At 45.2% G+C, this 23,008-nt stretch overlaps 1 protein-coding gene across 1 annotated transcript in view; it reads right to left on the bottom strand.

Moving 5' to 3' along the window:
* ELL (elongation factor for RNA polymerase II) overlaps nucleotides 1–23,008 on the bottom strand; it is a 47,336-nt gene that overhangs the window by 14,867 nt on the left and 9,461 nt on the right. Inside the window, exons 2-4 of the mRNA XM_017742451.1 lie at nucleotides 8,965–9,012; nucleotides 4,009–4,130; nucleotides 2,699–2,862 (exon numbers count right to left, since the gene is read on the bottom strand). Of these exons, the coding sequence (XP_017597940.1) occupies nucleotides 2,699–2,862; nucleotides 4,009–4,130; nucleotides 8,965–9,012 (334 nt within the window). The remainder of the gene's footprint in view (nucleotides 1–2,698; nucleotides 2,863–4,008; nucleotides 4,131–8,964; nucleotides 9,013–23,008) is intronic.

Genomic DNA, 23,008 nt, shown 5'->3' with positions numbered 1-23,008 from the left:
AGCTCTGGAAACCTGAGTATTATTGGCCACCAGCTTACATAAAGCTCCCTTTGTTTGCCAGCTTTTCATTTATCCCAAGTGCACGTATCCCCACGGTTAATCAAACTATTTCTGCCCTCCCTATGAGAAGAAAATTCTGCATTATTATGTAGAAGAGTGGAAATACGGAGTGGAAAGACCAGAACTGGTCAACGAGCGGCTCCCCGCTGCTGAGCTCAGCAAAAACGCTCCTCCAGCAGATGTTTCTGCTTTTAGAACAATAGGAACTTTATGGGGCTGGGTCCACCTCCCTTCCCCCTCCAAACATGGCCCCACGAATGGGGCTGACACTGGGTCATCAGCCTATTCATGAGGGTGCTGCCTGTGCTGATGGAATAACCCCTTCTCCACTGCGTTTGCAGATAAGTGACAACATAAAGCTGGCTCAGAAGTGCATCTCAGCTCCAGCCCCACTGTGGTTCTTGGTTGCTGACAGCACGATCCAAGAATTCACTTTTCCCATTCCTATGGAAAAACAGAACCCTCACACCATCACTTAGTGGAGCCCAAATCAAGGGACTGGGACAATTTCAAATACAGGAGCAGGTCCCAGCTACCAAAGGCAAACCAAGCAAAGCTGAAAACAAAACGTGTAGGTTCCAAGGTCTAAAAACCTGGAGATCCAATCAATAATCACTTGGGCTGGAGAAAGGGACCTTCACTAGGACAAACAACATCCAAGCATTTACTGCAAGCGTTTGGGAGGTTTATTCCAGCAGGGCACTGCTCCATTGCTAGGAATCGACGTTTTCAACTGAGTCATCTGAAGATACTGGGGATTGTCTGCACTGTTTGTTTTACTGAGCTGCACATTGCGTAACCCAGGCCCCATTTCCTGGCTTTTTATTATACACCACGGTGCTGGGAGAGGAAGCACGACCCATCCTCGGCAGGGCTGAGGGGAGGTGAGAGGGGGAACGACACCAATTCGCACGTTAAACATCCCACAATCCAGAGGTCAACTGGATTTTGTTTCCAGAAATGGGACGAGAGAAGATTCGTCAGCTTTCTAGAACTGCCTTAACTCTTGCCAGGTCATGAACAGTAAAAACATCACGTTGGGAGGTTTCCACTTAAGGGCTGGAGCCAAAATGTGCAGTGATAGGAACAGAAAAAACGAAGTTAAGGCAGGACACAAAGGGTTTTCAAATATTTATACACGTGCACGTCTGTGGATGCATGCACACGTATTTAGTGTGGTGACAAGCACACATCCCCTGCAGCTTTACCTGCAGCTATCTATTTATGCATCTATTTATTCAAGTGTCAGCTCACATCTGTAAGTTCTGCTGCTCTCCAATTCCAACATTTCATATAATTTTTTCCACATCTGAGCTGCCTGGAACGACTCCACTGGCGCTGAAGTGCTGAGCTCTGTGTTCTCCTGGAAATGTGAGAGCCAGCCCTGTCCCTCCAGCCCAGGCTGCAGGGAATCAGCTGATGCTGCTGGCACACCAGGACCTGCAGATCCCACACGAGGACTGTCCTTCCACGCCCTTCCTTCTTGGACCAGAGCTCTCCTCCTCAAACACTGACATCTTATCTAGGAGCACTGGGAGCACACACTCTGCCCCTGCTGCTTTCACATGGCTCTGCCTCCATTTCAGGGCAGTAAAAGGTTTTAGCAGGAGCATTTTTAATTTTAAAAAGTTTTGCTCCATCTTTCCGGGAAGCAAATTGCTTTGAGAATCTTCTCCCTCAGAAGCTTTAACTTCAGGCACTTACTGTAATGTTCTCAAAGAGGAGCTAAACAAAATAATCTTCTGGCCTACAGGAAATCAATGCGTTTCCTTCCTGATTACTATCTTGCTTCTCAGCTTTGAGCACTTGGCTGCTGTGACAATGAGTCAGGGTCAGTTCTACATTTTGCAACTCAACCCTTCTCATCACAGATCCTCTGAGAAGAGACTGGCTGCAGATCACATGGGCTGCAGGAAAAGCAGTTGCCTCAGAAAAACAAAAATAGTGAAACTCTGCATTCTGGTTACTGTTTGTGCTCTAAGTTTGTGAGCTGAGGTTAAGCAAGGTCCTGAGCCCAAGGCTGGCTGGCTGGCTGCAGGCTCCCTGTGTTATTTGCCATAGTTTTATTTCCTCTGCTAAGGCTTTCCTGCTGTTGTCACAGTGAGAAGGGCTGTTCAGGCTGCTTTGGTGTCTGTGTTTATTAACAGAGGGCACTGCTGACTGTGTCCTGCCTGCTGTGGTCTCGTGGGGCACAGCTGTGACACGGTGGTGGCAGTTTTAGCTGAGCTGGCCAGGAGCAGGGACACTGGGAGGGCTCAGCAGGGAGCCCCGGCACTGCCACGTGACAGATGTGACCTAATGCCAGAGCCATGTCACTGCACACAGACAACCCCACAGTGCTTTGGGACCTTAAAGATCACCCAGTGCCACCCCTTGCCACAGACAGGGACACCTTTGGGTTGCTCCAACCTGATCTTGGACATTTCCAGGGCTGGGGGCAGCCACGGTTTCCTTGGCGTGACGATGGAAGTGAAGACAACACAACACAAGGAGAGCAGCCCCCCTAAATCAGACATCCATGAGGAACTACCAGGAACTTCTCACACTGCCACAATCAAGCCAACAACATCGGGATTTGCCTCCAGAAACTGCTGAGTCCCAAATGGAGTCCAGAGCCCCAAACTGAGTGGCTGCTTACCTACATATCTCCCCCCAGGTTTAATGACTATGGCGCTCCGGCTGCGAGTCTCCTCCTCTGCCTGTGCCATGCTCTGCCTCGCCTTCTGGTAGGAATCATCAGTAGCACACACGGTGATTTTATCCTGTATGCTTCCCAGGCAATCCAAATGGATATTGCCATTGCTGCAAGAGAAATGCAATGCAAAAGGTACTCCTGACACTGCAAAGGGACACCAGGCTGGCACTGGGGGACAGCTGGGGGGGGGGGTGTTAGCTGAATAATAGTGGGGGACACACAGGGGAGCTGAGAGGGAACCAGATGCTTCCCAAAAAACCACATCAAAACAGATCAGAAAAACTCTAAAAAGGAAGAAGGTGCATTAAGCTTTGTTAGGGAAAAGATGCTTCAGAAGAGAGGGCAAAAAAAAAAAAAAAACAAACCCAAAAAAAACAAAAACCAAAAGGCTGGGTTTTCCTTGGATGTCCCACTCACCTGGATACATACTGCTGGATGCAGTCAAAGCTCCCCTGGGGACTGTCCTTGCCAATGTTGGAGAGATAAAACGTGAAGGTCCGCACTTCCGCTGGTCGATCGGGCCTCGGGATCGCGATGTGCTGCTCGGGACAGGAGGGGGAACATTGGTCACTTGGGCAACCCCAGGCTGAGGAGAGTTCAATTCTCCTGCAGCCAGGATGCTCTGAGGCACCTTACAACAAGGAAAGCACCCGGGTTACTGCACAGAGAGGCTGCAAGGAGAATTCAAGTTACCCCCACTGTGTGCAGTGGGAAGGAAAGGAAACACAGGGAAGAAAGAGCAGCTGAAGATGGATATGGCTGTGACAGAACAGAGCTGCCTCTCAAACAGAGCTCACAACCTCCTTGTTCTAGGAATCTGACCCAATTCCATCGATTCAGGCTCAAAACAGACTCGCTCCCACTGTTTAGATTCAATTTAAAACACTCGAGGCTCGTTTCCTCAGAATTAGTGATCCAGCACTAAACATAGCACATGCCAGGTCACTAGGTAGCATGCTTATTCTTTTTTAAGAAATTTTAATTCCATAACAAGATTTCATGGCTCACAGTAGAGTGTGACGCTGCTGTTAGCTGAATAATAGTGGGGGACACACAGGGGAGCTGAGAGGGAACCAGATGCTTCCCAAAAAACCACATCAAAACAGATCAGAAAAACTCTAAAAAGGAAGAAGGTGCATTAAGCTTTGTTAGGGAAAAGATGCTTCAGAAGAGAGGGCAAAAAAAAAAAAAAAAAACAAACCCAAAAAAAACAAAAACCAAAAGGCTGGGTTTTCCTTGGATGTCCCACTCACCTGGATACATACTGCTGGATGCAGTCAAAGCTCCCCTGGGGACTGTCCTTGCCAATGTTGGAGAGATAAAACGTGAAGGTCCGCACTTCCGCTGGTCGATCGGGCCTCGGGATCGCGATGTGCTGCTCGGGACAGGAGGGGGAACATTGGTCACTTGGGCAACCCCAGGCTGAGGAGAGTTCAATTCTCCTGCAGCCAGGATGCTCTGAGGCACCTTACAACAAGGAAAGCACCCGGGTTACTGCACAGAGAGGCTGCAAGGAGAATTCAAGTTACCCCCACTGTGTGCAGTGGGAAGGAAAGGAAACACAGGGAAGAAAGAGCAGCTGAAGATGGATATGGCTGGGAAAGAACAGAGCTGCCTCTCAAACAGAGCTCACAACCTCCTTGTTCTAGGAATCTGACCCAATTCCATCGATTCAGGCTCAAAACAGACTCGCTCCCACTGTTTAGATTCAATTTAAAACACTCGAGGCTCGTTTCCTCAGAATTAGTGATCCAGCACTAAACATAGCACATGCCAGGTCACTAGGTAGCATGCTTATTCTTTTTTAAGAAATTTTAATTCCATAACAAGATTTCATGGCTCACAGTAGAGTGTGACGCTGCTTCTAAATTAAATATTTAATCAAGCATTAAGTGTGCTCCACAGACAACTCCTCAGCCATCCTGCATTGTTGTTCTCACCCCCCCAGCCATTCATTTTTCAAAAGGGAAACTGTCTCCCCTCTGCATTCAGGATCCGACGTAAATGTCGTGTCTGAGCTCTACTATCACATCAATATTTGATAATTAAGATGGCTTCCAGAAGATGAGACAGAAGGAACACCAGCTCCAGCTTATTTTAGGCCAGGTTTTCACCACACTGATTTATATTTACCCAGATTGCCACATCTATGCAGAAAATACACACTCCCAGCAAGCCAGCCCGTGGCATCCACACATGACTGTGCTGGGACAGGAGGGGTTTTGGGTGGTTTCCTTGAGACCTCAGACGTCTCCAGCAGCCTGGAAAACCCAGGGATCTGTGTCCCTCTGCTAAACCACAGGGATGTTCTCGGAGGCTGCAAGAAGAGCCGAGCCCGTGTGTGGCGTTTCCCTGCCCTCAAACAGAGCTCCCTTCTTCCAAGCCCAGGAACCCAGACTTGAGCCTTGCTTCATACAGAAGGACAAGTCATCCCCAGGATCTGGGTCTGAAAACACTGGGAGCAGATTTTTTGGGTGCTGCTGGACCCTCCCTGAGCAGCCTCATTATCTCCCCTGCCAAACGTGTGCCACGGCCCTTGAGCCCTTTTAATCTTTCCTGGCATCCTCTGCCCCCACCCAGGCACGGGGAAGAAAATTCCCCTCTGCTTTACCAGAACAGGCACAAAGGCACAGTTATGTAAGCAGCGGACTGGGGGGATTTTGCAGCTGGAAATTTGGTGGGAACGAGGAGAAAAGGAAAATCCAACAGGGATGTTCCACTTCCAGGGGGATCCAGCCATGCTGCACCTGAGCCTGGAAAATAAAACCTGCAGGATGTCACCAAATCACATCTCCACACACTACAAGAACTTTCTCCTCGCTCCTGCTTTACCACTGGAAAAAAACAGCTGCTCCAAAAGCCCCAGTTTTGGATTTTTGTAGGATTTTTGCAGCGTTTCCAGAGGCTGTAAAATGAGGCAGAGTCACTTTAGTACTGAAAAGTGTCGCATGTGCAACCCGGCCGTTATCTAGGAATTATTTTTAGCTGAAAACAGAAGGTTTCTCAAGCCACCAAACCAGCATGGTGACTGCTTTGAGGGAGCCCTAATTTTGGTGCTGGGTATTGCACCAGTAACCAGAGACACTTAAAAATAGCTCGGTACAGATGTGACTTCTGTTTTCTTCTTTCAAGTAACATTCATCTGTGGACAGCTCGCTCCGAACAGAGATTTCGCCTCCCTCTATTAATACCAGAACTTCATCCCAAGAAATGGGGGAAACGTATTTTCCAATCCCAAAGCGAGGAGGTTTTGCTCCCAATGGTCATAGTAAAAATGCTGCAGAACACACGTGGGTTTGGCACCTGAAGGGTATTTTTTTCCCCACCCCCAGTTCAGTTCTGTCCCTGCTCTCACCACCCCACAAGCACCTGCAAATTTCACCCAGCTTCAGCTCTGATTGTGCATGTCTTTTTACCAGAAAAGAAGCATTTTCGGTATTTCTTGTACAGTTCTGCACACAATTTGTAATCCTGTGGTACTCCAGCTCTTCAATTCTAATTGATGTGCCCATTGAAACAAGCAAAATGCTCAAAACTCCATAAAAACTTGTACAACTATCCAAGGAAATCCAGGAGGAAAAGCTGACAGCCAGGTGCTGCTCCTAAGGAATATCCATGGTCCCACTTTAGAGGAACACTGATAAAAACAACCTGGTTATTACGACTGAAATTCTGATTATTACACAGAATAAAAGCCATTAACAAGAGCAGCATCACTACAGAGAAACACATCCTAAGGCAAAATCCCAGAAATTTTTATCAGCTCCTGTGAGATTCGAGGCACACCAGGATCCAGGCAGGAGGTTTTGTCCCTTGTCACTGGAACAGCTGTTTTATTTTGGGCTACAACCACTGACTTCCTCCTTTCTGCTGCTGGCCAGAGCTGCCACCTTGCTGACCCTGGGTTTTATTCCCAACAATTCCCTTCCCTGGTTAATTAGTGTCTCAAACATGGAAGTTTCTTTTTCTGTGTATTAGAAACTGAAAGTATCCTTGACAGCTTTCATTAGAGCAACACTGGAATAGGTGAAAACGCATGGACACAGTCATTTAAAGGCTTCCAGAGAATTAAATTCAAGAAGCAGCAGTTTGTTTAAATTCTTATTTTATGTCCTGCCTCCCTAAATCATCCAGTGAAGCATTTCCCTCCTGAGAGAGGGATATTCGCGCAGAAAGTTCCCACTGTTAAATCCTCGCTGCTTTAAATCACACTGGCAGTTGTGCTGTGCACAAACTTCCCACCCTCAAAAGTTAATGGGATTCTCCATAGCTGCATTTTTGGGAAGCAAAATAGCAAGGCAGCAAATTGGAGAATGGAGAAAGCGTGGAAGAAATAATTTAAAAAATAAAGCAGCTCAACAAATATGTTTTAATGTCATCATCTGGATGTGAGAGCCTGTTAAAATTCCTGGAATTATCTCTCCAGTCCAACTGATGGAGGATCCCTCGAAAGCATTTAAAGCCTCAGCTCCTTAAAAAGCAGGAGAATCCTGACATGCACAGTCCTACCCTTAAAAGCAGATGGTTCCCCAGCTGCCAGCTCCTTGTCATACCCAGGAAAAATAATAATAAAGGGACAAAGAGCTCTTTCTGTGCGCTCCCATGGAGCTGCAGCTCTCTTCAAAGCTCTACCTTTGGCCTTTCCTCGTCAGTGCCATTAATTAACCACTGAGGAGGAGCAGGCAGAGGTCAGCTCTGGCTGCCACATCCTCTCTCCAGCCCAGCCCTCCTGGCTCTTCTCCTTCTCCATGGAGTGACACTACAGGTGCCAGGCAGCTCTTCCACCAACGACTCATCTCTGGGAGTTCAGGGCTTAAATACAATGAACTCTTTTGGTTTTATTTTTTTAATTTCTAGAAGCAACTGCAGGATTTGAAAATATTCTTAATTACCCACAGAAATTAGTATTTTTTGTTAATCCATATCAGATCCAAGTGAAACCCACCACAAGCAGAGAGCAGAGGCTCAGGGCAGAGGAACATTTTAAGCTGTTTTGATCCCTTTTGCTACCTTTCCTTCAAGGAAAAACATTCAGAGGAGGAATTTCCAAAACTTAAGCAGCTTCACAGGAAAAGTCAGGTGTGGATGCTGCTTCCAAAAGGAAAGGAAAGCACTCCCAGTCTTTTCAGCTTCTTTATTCCATGCAAAGCTCATCCCATAAAGACAAATCACCCACCCTTAAGTTTTCCTCCTCACTTCTGACTGTGCCCAACCTCAGTGGCAGATTTTGATCTCAACTTTCACGCTGAGCTTTCGGGGAAGTTTCAAGTCTAAACAAAGTAAAAAACCTGGAAATTGCTCCTTTCTTTATTTCCCAGGACAAGAAGGTTTGTATTTTTCTTCTTAACTTACAATAACAATCATGTCTTTCCTGCTACATTTTCTATGTACTGTTAGGGAGAATAATGTCACAAAGTAGGATGTGGGCAAGGACAATGTGCTGGGTTTAATGTCTACTCAATCCAAGCCTTTTTGAAAGCTTTAATGTGCCAGTGCATGAAAAACAATCAGAAGTTACAGCCATGTTCAGATTCTTGGGAAAAAAAATTTAAAATTAAATTCCCCTTCTTTATGCAGAGACTAAAGTTAAACACAGGCTTTTTTAGAAATAAAAGGTATATAAATGACATTTTTCAAGTTCACTGAAGGGCTACATTGCTTTACCAGAAACACCACCACGTAAATCTCAACGTTGTCAGCAACTGGCATGACAGACTGGTTCAAGGGGCTAAAAATACCCTGGAGTTCTGTCATCGGAACAGAACTTGGGGAAGTAAAACTCCTAAATCTAAAATAACTTCTGGTACTCACAGAACTGCAGTTGTATTAAATAAACCTCCAGGACTCTCGGAGCAGCCTCCAAGCTCTGCTGCTGGAAGGAACTGGTACCCAAAAAGTCTTGGGCTCAGTTTAAGGCTTGGGATACAGGTGAGGTTTTCATGGATTTCTGCACCTTTTCCTTGTTCTACCCAACGGCACGGCCTTACAAATCTGAATTTCCCAAAGTTAGGAAATAAAGAGGAGGATAAAAGGTTTGAGAGAGAGAGAATCCATGTGATCCATGGGCAAACACCTTCCTGGACCACACCTGAACCTCAATCCCTCACTTTCAGCAATCACAGCATCATTCCTTGAGCTGGAACAGCCCAAATTCCTCACTCCCATTAAACGTATAATCCAGGAAAGAACTTTTCCAGGGACAAACTTACCCCTTGGCTTCCTTGAAACTGGATGACTGGTTTTGACGTCACAGCATCCTACAAAAACAAGTGGAAAAACAAAAATTACCTCAGAGAAATTCAAAGCTCCAATGTTCACTGCCATACCATACTCAAGCTTAATTTTTCACCTGGATTTTTTTTACTTTCCTTAATTCTTTTTTAAAGGGAAAAGGCTCAGGGAAATGTAGATTTCAAATAAGAAAACAAAAAATGTTCCTGAACCAGACATTTGTGTCCAGAAAAGGGATAAACTAAGGTCACCCTTAGTTCAGGAGAGGAGCAGCTCAGAGGTGACACGTGGTTCCTCCCGACCCCTCCACCACATTTTGGGCACAGAACAGCTCAGCTTTGGTGCTTATGTAAGTTTGGAGTTTAAAAACGGAGACTTGAAGGGAAAATTTATTCCAGTTCTCGTCCTGAGAGGACGCAAAGGGAATTTTTTCCAAGAGAGAGCTGGCAATCCTTTGGAAAAGCAAACTTTTTGCAGCTCCGTTGCAAAATCGTGTTGTTACGTTGCCTGTTTCAACAATCGGCCTCTTCCTCCAGGCTCAGTTGCTTCCATTTAAAAAATCATATTCCTGGGACTCCAAAACTGCTCCAAAGTGCTCAATTTCAGCCTTTCTGCCTCGCTGTGATTTTACAGGTCACAAAGACTTCCATTCCAAGTCTCACCTGAGGTTTTAACTCAAGAAAAAAATAACAGACCCAACCCAAGCCACGCTGAATTTGGATTTCTCCAATTCCAGCACAATTGGGGCTGTGGATGTTTTATTTCCTAAATCACACAAAGCATTCCATGATGGGACTTGAGCTCCATGGGGCTCGTGGGATCTCACTGTGAAGCTTTCCAAAGGGCCAGAAGAATTTATAAATAGGTTGAAAGTGTCATTTATAAGTGAAAATGTTGCCATATGTATGGGAGACACATTTCCATGGGAAAACCACCAGGAATTCGGGAGAGCAAGTAGAAAAGGGTGAGTTGTATTGTCCTGTTTGTGTCACCCAGTTTCCAATGGATTACAGAAACAGATATTTACATTTCAGCAGCAAGAGAGTTAAACAGCTTGAAATTCATGAAGTTTATCATCTCTCCTAAAACTTTTCCAGCCCAGGAGTGAAGAGACTTGGCCATGACATCAACAAAAAAATGGCTAAATTCACCAGCAAAATAAAAAATCCTTTTAGCCCAGATAAACCTAACAAAACTTGGCTGGATAGACCCAGCCCAAGACAGAGTCTGAGGCTTTGCAGAGCCCACCCAACACAAAGTCACAGATCTGCATCACACCCAAGATCATTATGGGACATTTATGATGCTGAGGAAAGCAGGAACACGCTCAGAGCTGACAGCACTCCCTGAGCACTGGATAAGGAATTTTATAGACCCAGAACAACTTTTAGAAAGCACCAATAAACAACATCTTGCTCTTGGTACAGAGATCACTGAATTCCTCGAGTGCCACGACACTGCATTCCACAGGACACTGTTCATGGACAGCCTGGCCAGCTTTTTGTTCCCCGTGTCCAGAAATTCATAGGAACATACTTGAGCAAACAAGCATTTGAAACATGAAAAAAATCTGGATTTAAGAAAAAAAAAAAAAAAAAAAACAACAAAACCCGAAAAAAGCCAACCCATGTGGTTCTTGTACAGCAAATTACAGATTTGGGAAGTTCTGCTCTTCGGTCTGGAAAGTTGTTTAAGGGGAATAAAAAGGGGGTAAGGAGGATGGAATAAGGAGGCAGGAACAGAAGTCCTGATGCACAAATCAGACACAGTTTAATTACAGAACTTATAAATCCCACAGTCTACAAATAAACTGGTTTGAAGTTAAGTGGGTAATATCAGCTTTATGCAAGCTAAATGGCAAAGCTGAGATTTATCTCCCAAAATTCAGCGTTTCTGTCTGTGCCTGTTTGTGATCCCCTCCAGAGGAACACTGGAGCTCCCTGCCACACTCCACAGGAGGGATCACAGGGAAGAGACGGGTATGGGATGGACACTGCACCATCCCAGGTCCCTTTTTAGGCAGGGAAGGGGAAGGCTTTTGGCATCTCAGCAGCACCATCCCTCCACAGGCATCACTTCCCCAATGTCCAAATCCGTGGCAACAGGTCGTTCAGAACGTTCATGGAACAGGAGAACACACTGCACACCCTAAACTAATTAAGGATGTGACTCTAAGTACCTTTATTAGATGAAATTAAATGCCTGCATGGACACCTCCATTCAGAATAAAAGAGAACAGATGAATGACGTGAAACCAAATTAAACCCACGTTTCCATTTATATCTTCATTTGGATTAACTTCCTTGGATGTTCTCAGATGGACAACCCCAATTTTAAGGAGTTCTTGCTGCCCTTTCCAAAACCCCTCTGTCACTTTCTGAACAGTCACCTCAGAGTCACTTAATTCCTGTTCCTTAGTGATGCCATCACTGAACTTTCTGCGTTGCAGTTCCTACAAGTGCCATTCCATCCCTTTTTAGTGGGAACAAGGTCTTTCCCTCTGTCTTTCCAATTAAACCAAGTCATCTCCTCAGCCCTGGGTGCAGTAAATCCTTGGCAAATCAAGGATGCTGATGAAACCTCATCTTTGTGTTCAGACAAGAAAAAAAACAAGATAGGTTTGTCCAAGCAAAGGGGCACAACCTCACCCAGTGAATTCCAGCTTTAGCCCTCCAGGAGACTCTCTGTGTTTAGAAACAGCTCCTGGAAGCTGATTAAAGATAAAAAACTAAGGAAGAAAAGCACAGTTCAGGTACTTTGCAGCAGCCACCTGTCAGGTGAGCAGGTTTTATGCTGCTGCCAGGTAGCAGATGTTCATCCCTGCAGCTCATCCATGAGGGTGACAGCGCTGGAGAGGTCCAGAGGGAAGGAGCACAATTCCTGGGATCTGTGGGGAACACCACATGAGAACCACCCGTTTCCAGAGGCAGCAAAGCCCCTTTAAACGCACCTCAGACGCAGGAATTCCACTCCTGCCTGTGCTATTGTTCCAGCTGAAGGCTTCCTGACGCAGCTGGAAGGTTGGCAAAGCGTTCCTGCAGCTCCAGGGGCTGCCAGGTCCCACAAGGAGCTGCGTCAAACCTCCCTTGGAACGGCAGAGGAGCTGCTGGACCAGAGCTGGGCCCATCCTGCAGTCCCAAAGCTCTGCAGGAGTAACTCCCAAAGGAGCATCCAAACCACAGCTGTGCCTCTGAGATCTACCCAAACTGGAATTACCAGCTTCACCCTCTCCACCTGACTGGAAAACAGACCCTCAGAAAGGGCCTGGATACACCTCGGTATTTATTCCATAAAATTTCATTTATTTGCCATCTGGAAAGAGAACTTCCACACTTCCATGCCCCCCCGTTCCCTGCTTTCCACAGCTCCTGCTGTATTCCCGGGAAATGGTGGAGAAATAAAACCCTTTAAAGCTCTGCTCTGGGATGCCAACATGAATAAAACCCCACAGACCCAAGTGCTTTTTGTCAGTCCTCCACATACCATAAGATTATTTCAGAAGTCATGAGATTAAACCAGAAAAACCCCAACACTCATCCCCAAAGCTCCCACAGGATATTTAGCTTTTATTATCAGAGAATTGTGCTCATCCTTTAGTTTCCCCAGGCTAGAGGAGAGCACAAAACCCTAAAGAGAGACTCTGAAAGCTCACAGAGGTGGTGGCAACACACAAACAGCTCCTCACACTTAAATATTCCAGCTCTGGCACACGGAAGCTGAGTAAAGAGTAAGAAGGAAGAACAAGAAAGTGTCAATAGAACACAGCAGAACTGAATGTAAAACTAATGAAGTGTTTTATCAGGGATGATTGAAGCTGGCAGAAGGTTTTTAACACCTTTAGCAGAAAAGCTGGATAGGATGTTCCTACCCAGGATCAGAAAGGACACTGGAAATCCTCAGGTCAAGTACCCAGCTGAAAGCCTCCCTGTTTCTTCAGGGAAATACAGATAATTAAAGAATACATCGTTTTGGGAAGTTCTGTCGTGTATTTACTGGAATTTATACTGCAGCCTGGGTTCTGTGGAAAATATTTGCCTGAACTTAGTATTGATGTGTTTGTCTGCTTTGTTCAATGTTCAGAGTCACCAATGCCCGGAGTGCAACTGAAAATTTACCCTTATTTGTGTTGGAACAAAGGGATTATTTTCAGAATTTAAAGCTTCTTACAAACAGTTAAAATTAGTAGCAAGAATTCCAATAAATATACAGAGAAACCATAAAATCCTGCTAACCAAAGCTGGCATCAATGGGATGTTTTCAACCATCACACACAATTCCAGGTAAAACCAGTGCCCAGGTAAAGCTGCTGCACCCTCAGGAACCAGTTACAAAAATGGAAACAACCAGAAATCGCTTAAAAAGCACAAATTTCAGACTCTGTAATGCCCCAAACTCCAAGTTCCTCTTTAATTCTTTAGTTATGACTGGTTTATGTTTCTTTAGCCCACACAGAGAGGTCCAAATATAGGCAAGGCTCCCTCCCCTACTTCCTCTGGCTTCCCAGCACAACTGGGCAAAGGGTGGGATAAAAAGAGTCTGATCCCAATCCAGGAGGCTCCTCAGTTTAAGCACACCTGGATACGTGGGAAAAGCTCCTGCAGAGCTACACAGATTTCACTTTCCGTTGATATTTTTGTTTTCAACCCCTCCCGGACCTTGCAAAGCAAACCAGAGTCCAAAAGCAAAGCAGATCCACCCCGTGCCTGGCTGTGACAGACTCCCAGGAGACAGCTCCGAGTCCCTGAGTTCATTAGCAGCAAGAAATACAAATCCCAAGGGACAGGAATACCCTGGAATAACCCACAACTTCAAGTGGGTCTGTGTGAAGTTCGCTGGCGGTCAATTAGCCCAAGCTGGCCCAGGAGAGAGCTGCTGCATATTAGGGAGAGACAAAAGGCTGCTCCCAGGACATTCCACTATTCCAAGGCTTGTATTTACCTCCTCCCTGAAACACAGCAGCCAAAAAAGCCTCCTGAATATTCCCTTTTTATGTCCCATCCATTACTTGTGGAATTAAAACACCATCTCCCTGCAACACAATTTCCATCTGCAATTTGGGGCCTCCCAAGGATCCCGTTTGAAGTTGAGAACAGATGGGATGGAGTCTACTGCAACACGAAAATTACAGTTTTGCTATTCAAATCCAACATTCTCATGGAAAGAGCCTTGGAAATTCCACGTAAATCCACCACTACTGAGGCTTTCTACTCCAGAGAGGTGCCAGCTGCCCAGGTGAGCCACAGGGATGCTGCTGGAGGATTTAGGATTCACCCACATCCTTCCAGGGACGCAGATGGGATCTGCAAACCTCAGGGAGCAGGAGCAGAGTGGGGTGTGACAGGAGTTCCTTGGGCAGCAACCCCCAAATTATCCCACGGACACCTCTGCTCACTCCTCCAAGCTAATCCCATTTATCACCTTGGTAAGACAAGTGTTGTCACAGACCCCCCATTTCCCCCTCCCCAACATTTAAAAGAATTTTCTTTGGGCAGAAGCAAACACTCGAGCTTTTAACACAAATAATTTTTTAAAAGGTGCTTCTGATGAAGGTTTAAGAGCTGGACTCTCACCAATTACTCTGAACTGTAGTTTGTATTTATTATCATTTATCATTTGCCTAATAGGCATTAATGGCCACATTATCACCATAATATTAAAGCACCTACGAATCCTGCCCAGAAGTACAAGCAACAATAAAATGCTCAAAAGCTTTTATGTCAGCCAAAATGCTAAGCTGTACATTTGAAAGTTTTTAATTGCTAAACTGCTAAAGACACACTGGCTTCTTTAGTTATAATTGCATCATTTAAAGTGGGCTGTTGCAGCACAAATGTTGCTTCCTCAGTGGTTTAATTTTCCAGGGTTAAAAATCGAGAGTGTTTCTATAAGATAAAAAATAAAGGAGTTTAAAGAGTCAGCTCAAAAAAACCCCCTCAACTTGATTTGCTGAAACCTATGGTTATGTTAAAGAATTTTACCATTCCCAGCTCCTTAAAGTCACAGAATTTCATTCACCATTCCCAGCTCCAAAGTTACAGAATTTCACAATTCCCAGCTCCAAAGTTACAGAATTTCACCATTCCCAGTCCCTCAGAGTTACAGAATTTCACCACTCTAGTAAAATTACCAATTTTACCAGGAAGCATCATGAGCAGCCTTTGACATCACTACACATCTGAGCATCTCAGATATCATCCCACTTGAAATGCAGGAGAACTCGATTTTTGTGTAAAGTTTAGAGAGTAAGACACATGATTAAGTTAAAAACCAAACTGTAGCCTAATGGAAATGCTTTGTCCTGCCCTGTACAGCAGAAAGCCAGGCCCTAAATGGACAATAGCCTGTATCAGCAAAGCAGAGAGCAATTAAACTCCACTGTCATCAAGATGTCACCCCACAGGCACGAGAGCTGAGCCAGCCATGCAGCCGGTTCTCTCTCGCATGCCTGGAGCTTCTGATCTCAGCTAATCCAGGTTAAAAAGCTCCTCCTGAATAAAATGCAGTGTGTTTGTTGGGTCTCTGCTGCAGAATTTAGCTGGGGACTCAAACGGAACCAACCGAGCTGTGCACGGGCGAGGCAACCCCATCCCTGCAGCTCCCTGCTCCAGCAGTGCCAGAGCTTCCTCCAGTCAGGAATTAAGGGAAGGAGATGGAGTGGGAGATAGGATACATGAACCCCATGGCTCCCCAAACACTCATCCTAAAAACTCAGGACAAGGGATGGAGGTGGAGGCTTGCCAGCCTCAGTGATGGGCTGTGGCACATGGTGATTTGTGTCAGATTCCCACTGTTTTTTTCATGGAATAATGGAATGGTTTGGGTGGGAAGGGACCTTAAACCCCATCCAGTTCCACCCCCAGCCATGGTCAGGGACACTTGCCACTATCCCAGATTGCTCAAGCCCAGCAAAATCTTTTTGTTTCAATTTGTTAACTCCAATTAAAACTTTCCAGTGCTTCAAAGCAATCTTTGCTTCCCAGCACAGCATTAAGTGATGATTTTTTCTGTATTTGCAAAAATAAAGCTTTGAACACCCAAAAGAACAGATGGCTCTGACACATTCTGCTACTCTGGTCATCCCCAGCACCAGAGCACAAACTTTGGGAAAGGTGGGTTTGGGAAAGGAGCTCCAGCTCCCTGCACACCCCGAAAAACCCGAGGATGAACCACTTTGCTCCCGACCAAGCCAAGACGTTTGGACAGCACAATGTACAGTAGTTTTCCACTAGGAAGGAAAGCTGGGCACAGAGGCAATTTAGGCAATGCCTTTCAGGAAGAAAATTAAAAGGAGGCTCGACTCCTTGGAGAAATAATTAAAGTATTGTGAATTGGTATCGCGTTTACTCAGCCCACTGTGGAGCAGGAGACTTTGTTTGGCTGGAGCAGAGCCTGGCTCTGGCAAACAGAGCAGCCCATCCACTGGGCTCAGCCCTTCCCAAGAGCAGGAACCACCAAATGACTTCCTGCAATCCCTGCTCCTACATTTCTATGGCAGTGCAGATACAAGAAGTGAGTAACCCTTTCATGAGCACGGACACGGATTTGCTCTGCAATAAATACGAACACACGCAGGGGCTGCCATGGCTGCAAGGAGGAAATGGTCTGTCTCCAAAGAAAATTCCACCTTTGTTTATGCACAGCTGGCACTTCCAGAGGACACTGAAGAGTTAAATCCACCTGTCTGCAGGGAAAGGCTCCCCTGCCAGGGGATGGGGAGAGACACTGCAAGAGGACAAGAACATACAGGGCCATTTTAAGAGCTACAACATTTTTATTCCAAACATCAGTTCCCTTTGGAATGGCCAGTCAATCACTGGATTCATTGCTGCTTCCTGAACACCCAGCTTCACTGCTGGATGGGATCTGGGGGCTCTGCCTGGCTGAAGATGGAAAGCAGAGGAAATCCACCCCAAAACCAGAGGGGACTCCAAATCCAGCCCCAAAAACAAGAGGGCTCCAAACCCACCCCAAAACCCGAGTGGTCCAAGGTCAGGGGGGAACGTGGATGGCAAGAAACAGGAAAAGATCAAAGTGGGTTTGTGGCACCATGGGCTCCCAATTAACTCAGCCACAGCTCCAGATCTCAGGAGCAGAGGCAGGAGTCAGCCTCCTCTGGGAATCCAAGTTTGGAGACTCCGGGCATGTTTCCCAACGGGACAGTGCTCCTTTTTTTAACTTAATGTTTTCTCTCTTCGCTTTTCTGGGGAGTTAAGAGAGACCTGCTCATTAAGGCGAGCAATAATCATAAAGTCTCATCACCGGGCTGCCACGAGGGCTGTAATGATGATTATCTGCAGTTTAATCATGACAAACTCCCACCAATTCCACTGTTAACAAGATGGGGCTGCTCAGGCAGGCTTTGTCAGAGGACCAGGAGCCAACTCCCACAACTTCCAAAGGCTTAGGGAGGAAAGGCTTTTGGAAGGAAAAAAACTCCTTTGCATCCCTGTGCAGCTTCCAGTGTTTAGAACTGATCAAAGCAGTCACAATCAATTAAAAATGTCTATAATGGAAGAATTACTAAGTCACAGAACACAGTGCCCATTTTATAGTGTAATAACCCAGGAGTTTCCTTCCTCCAAGTTAAAAAAAAAAAAAAAAAAAACCACCCAGTTTTGATACAATTACTGCATCTCCCTGAAAAGGAAGTTTCATTTTGTTTGAGTGGATTTTCTGCATCCGTTACTCACTCCAAAAGGGTGTTCCAGACCCTCCCTGACACCAAGAACCAGCAGCCCTCAGAGCTATTTTAATTTTATTAGTCAGTGCTGCATTCTTGAATCCAAACTGTCCATTCAAACACCTGTACCTTTATTTCAGCCTTGTCCTGTTCTCCCCGAGGCAGAGGTTCAAGGATTCCTCTCCCTTTTCCACAAGCACACCAGAAATCAGCAAAATTCTGCACTAACTCTTCTTTTCATCACCCTTTGTCCCGAAGGGATTTTTCTCCTCTAACTCCAACTAAAAGCAATAAAAGGTAAAAGTGGGAAAACATAAAACAAGTTGCAACAACATTTCCCAAAGCTCTCCTACAAAGATAACGCTGTGCTGGCAAATTCATTGCAAAAAAAATTAAAAAAAATCAAGCACAAACCTAGAAATAAGTCCTATTGTTTTATGACTTGCAACTAATTTGGGGAAGAGCTAAATGAACAAATCCCAACGCTCACCCCCTTATTAAAAGTAGCAAATCTAGAATGGGTTGCTTATACAGGAGGAAAATAGTGGTTTAAATAAAATTAATTTTGAATTTAAGTCTGCTGCTATGGCCTGAGTCTGTTCCTCTCTTGCAGAGCAGCACTGCCTGGCTTTGAGCAGTTACAGTAAATTAAAGACAGGGTAGAAAAAAGGAAGGTAAATATTGGTATTTCTAAAGTGCAGGCAAAGGAAAGCAAACCCTTAGATGTGTTTTGCAAACACGTGGATTTGCTTTGAAGCACAGTTTTCAACAAAAAAACACTACTGCAGAATGAAGTTTCCTGTTCTGCCTCCCTATATTTGAAATACTATTAAATATAATATTAAATATTCCTCTAAGAGAAGTTCAGCAGTATCTGCAGCATCTGCACACATTTGCAACGCAAGACAATTCGGAGAGACCTGAATCCCATTAAGACATCCATGCCCAAAATTCCCTGGGTAATCATCTCTTGCATGCAACACTGCTTGTTTTTGCAGCAGCATTTTATCAGAGTTATCAGATGATTCTGTTAAATTGGGAAAGGACTGAGGGGAAAAAAAAAAAACAAACCACCACAACAACAAAACTGGCACAAGGAAATTGAATCATCCAAAATTCCCAACTCTGCTAAAGGTGACCAGCAGTGCTGGTTTTCCCTGAGGGATTCTCTCATTATAGGCCAAGAATTCAGGGGAGTTAGATGCTCTCAGATTAATATTTTAAGAGTCATTCCTGTCGAACAAGACACCTTGAACGAAGCCTTCTGTGCTTCCTCTGGCACAAGAGGGAAGTTTGCTCATGTCGAGGTGCTGGAGATGTGGCCACCTCTGCAACAACCCCAAAACCTTGTGGAAATGACAAGGAAAACAAATTTCCATCGTGGAAATTGCTTGGCTCGCTGTTGTCCCTCTAGGAGAAGGCACTTTTCCCTGATTTTAGCCTTTCTGAAGCAATGCAGCAATACAGCTTTGGGGTTGTTTTGACAAAGAAATCAGCTCTGGGGAATGTGAGGATGGGAGGCATTTGGGGTCTGGTTGCCCAAAAAGAACCACAGCAGCCGCCCAGGGTTTCTATTCCTGACCATTTCCCCCCTCAACAGGTTCAGATTTGATATGTGGATGCAAGTGAAAAATCATTATTTTTATAAATTTCACTGAAAAGACTGAGAATGCGTTATTAAATCTCAGGAAGACCCAAGATTTCCTTTCCCTGGGGAATGGGAAGCAGAAATTGGCTGACGTGCACTGGCCTGGCCCAGATGCATCCAGACCCCCACAGAGAGGGGATCCAGCCCTGCAGAATGCAACCTCCCTGTTTCTGCTGCTCACAGCACAACATCCACCATGAGCACTCACCTGCTCTTCTGGCCAGTTATATTCTCTCTAAATCTCCTCTTGTTTCAAACTTCACACATTTCTCTGCTCTCCTGAACTGCTCTGTGGGTCAGAATTCAGGGAGATCTTGTACCACTGCACAAAACCACTTCCAGTTCTCATCTCGCTACAAAAACATAACACAAAGGTTTCCCAGCCAAGCATCTTTCAAGAAACAGTGTCATCAAATCATAATTCTTAGCCCAAGACAAGAGTTAATGTTTTTTTCTGAACTGCTACCTTACAAAAGCTGCTTATGGACAATTCTTTCATGATTGTAAAGCACAAAAATTCTCACAGTGTTGGTCAGACCTAAGATGTGGCTGAAAAACTCACCCTCAGAGGGTAAAACAATTAAAAGCTTTTCCAGGACCAGCTGTATCAAGTGTATCTACTACAAGTATTTTGCTTTTTGCACTGTACAAAACCCCCAACTGCCAGAAGAAAACGTTTCCCAAATTAATACAGAAAAGAGTGTCACGATAGCACATCTTAACTCCCCCTCATCCCCATCTTGTATAAATAAAGCTTCCAGAACTGATTAAGACATCCAAGCTCCTCCATCTGAGGCTGATGGCCACAAAAGTGATGGGAAGTGACAACAGAACCACATCTAGGGCTGAGATTTGTTCCACTGGCCCCTCCAGAAGTTTTCCTTAAATAAAGCATTTCACCTCTGGTTCCAACTCCTCCACCTGTCAAACACAGCTCATGTTTCCCAGATGGAAAGCAAGAGCTGGATCACACTGGTACCTGCAAACCAGGGATCCTTAAATCCTAGAAAAGTCACAGAATCACTGAACATCCTGAGTTGGAAGGGATTCCTCACAAGGAACATCAAAGTCCAACTCCTGGCCCTGCACAGACACCCCAACAATCCCACCCTGTGCCTTGACTGAGATCCTTGGAAACAACCACAGAGCAGCAGGAGACACATGAAAGAAGAAAATTAAAGTGTATTAAGAATAGCTTACTAAACAACTTGGAAAACTTTTCAGAGACAACAGCTCAGGCAGAATTTTAAAACCACAACCTTTAAGTTAGACTGAAAAGTAAGGATTCATTTAAATCCCATTTATGCTGGAATGCCCAAGTATTCCAACACTGGCTGGCTCCAAGTCTGCCTAAGAGAAAAGAAGAAGGATACTCCTGAATTACACCAGGTGGATTTCACCGACCACTGAGGCACCTCAGCTCAGACTTCAAGCACCATTCCAAGAATAGTTTTATAAAAACGCTGAATGGGTCCAGTCAGCTACAACTCAGTTAAAAATCAATCTCTTAAATGCCTTCCAATATACCTGCATTGCTGTGTTCCTCACCAATCTGCAGGTTTCCAATTATTATTATTGTTTTTAAGCTATTTTTCTTTCACCCATCAGGTTAAAAAGCCACACAGGCACCAAGAGAAGCTGGCTAATTACAGCTCCAAAACTGCCAGCAAACGTACAGTTAAGAGAGAGCTGGTGGAAAAATCTGTCAGTTTGGCATCTCCAGCATTATATGTAACAAAAAAGATAATTCACCTTTTCAGCCCCAATCAAGGTAACACGGCTTTTACAGCCAAGATGTTATTTGGAGCAGTTTTACTGTGTCAGGCTGCTCCCGCAGAGCGAGCTGAGACATTTAATACGTGAAAATTAAAGCAAGCGATTAAACACAGCAACACTGGGTTACAACTTATAAAACAGGAATAGTGAAATATCAGAAGCTGACAGTTGTTTCTGACCTAGTTTTCACTGGGGAACAGTCAAAGAGCCGAAGAGACCGAGGCGAGGCTGAAGGTGCTGAAATTCCAGTAGTGCTGGGGAGCAGGATTAGAGGAAAAGCCTTCAGACATTCAAAGGACTGAGGGAGTGTCACCAAGAACAGGGAGGTTCAAGAGCTTGGGTTCAATGGCAAGTGACATCCTGGGGAGGAGGAGGGACAGGAGGGTTTTAGCCAGGTGGGGATGAAGTCAGAGGTGTTGCAGGACCTCCTCAATGGGGCAGCAGGAAGCCAAGGTGAGGAGGAGAGAAAGCCTCAAGCACAGGAAGGAATCATTTTAAAGCCATCCTGCCTGGATTTCAGGAGGTATTTTCGTTGCTTTTCTTCTGAGAACACAAATGTGCTGTCAAACACCTGTGCTCATTTGAATAACAAGAGGAAAAATTAAACCCCTTTATGCAAGAGAACTGCAAGTACCCAGGGCTTCTGAGAGAAGCGGGGGGGGGGGCTGGTGCAAGGACAGCCAGGTGATCCCATCCCAGTAAGCTGTTCACATGTCTCCCTCTATTCTGCAGCTCCAAATTTATTTCCACCAGGCAGCTCCACGCTGGTTTTAAGCCTCATTAAGAAGCAGTATGTTGCTGGGCTGACATGTCAGATTTTTAAATGACCTTTGTACCGACAACAGTGTTACCAAGCTGCTAAGAACATGGGGGGGAAAAAAGAACCAAACAAGTGGCTTTCCATGATTAGGAGAGGTACATCGTGGCTGTCTGCATTTATTTGAGCTCCAAAAAAGCCCCCACCTGTCAGTAAAGCCATAAAAAAAAAAAAAAAAGGCAATTCTCTCTGAAGGGCAGCTGTGACGGCATCAGCACTGTTGGCCATTCTTAACGTGGGACTTATCACACAAGGTAAACAGGAGTGACTATCAGTTAATGAACAACACAACCCCGAGGCTGAATTTTAAAGAGCGTTTTCTCCACTGCAATCTTTTAATGAAAATACAGCAGTTCAAACCCACCAAATTTGCTTACGAAAGTCTAATTTATTTTAGGACGTATTAAGACACCAGGGCTGATTCACTTGCCTATGTGCTCATAAGGTGGCTTAAATGAGCTGCTGAAACATCAGAACGATCCTTATCTTCCACAGGGCTTTACTCCTTTTCTTGCAAGGGAAAAATATAGAAAGACAATTGAGAGATCAGATTGACAAACTCGTTCAACCATCCCGGAGCAAATCTCACCTCACAGACACACTGCTGAGCCCAGGAAAACAAGCCTGGACCAGTTCTTTTTCCCTTGTGCCCAGCTATATCCTATTGACACTTGAAGGGAAAAGTAATTACTAGCCTGAGAAAGTTCTGCTGAAGATGATCTTCAGATGTTCCTGACGGAGTCACAGACAGCGCTGCTGGAAGAGGCTGTGATAAACCAAAATCAGAGCCTGGATCCTGAAGGAATCCCAGAGAAATCCGACCAGCAACACCTCACGAGCCAGACCAACCCCAAAAGCTAAAGCAAGATGCTCAGACAGATTCTTTTGGCCTCCAGGCAAGCAGAGGCTCTCCAGTGCCAACCAGGACAGTGGGAACACAACCTGACAGACACTCAGCATTCAGCAGGGATGTCACCCAAATTTCCTACCATCTTCACAGGGGAGAAAGCAATAAAGTAGTCAAATACTCCATGGTTTTTTCTATCACTGAGGGAAGCTGCCTACGAAAAACCCACCTGAAAACACTGAGCAAGAGAACCG

The sequence above is a fragment of the Corvus brachyrhynchos genome, unplaced genomic scaffold, assembly GCF_000691975.1.
Source record: "Corvus brachyrhynchos isolate BGI_N302 unplaced genomic scaffold, ASM69197v1 scaffold158, whole genome shotgun sequence".
Lineage (NCBI taxonomy): Eukaryota > Metazoa > Chordata > Aves > Passeriformes > Corvidae > Corvus > Corvus brachyrhynchos.
This window is presented reverse-complemented; position numbering and strand designations above follow the sequence as displayed.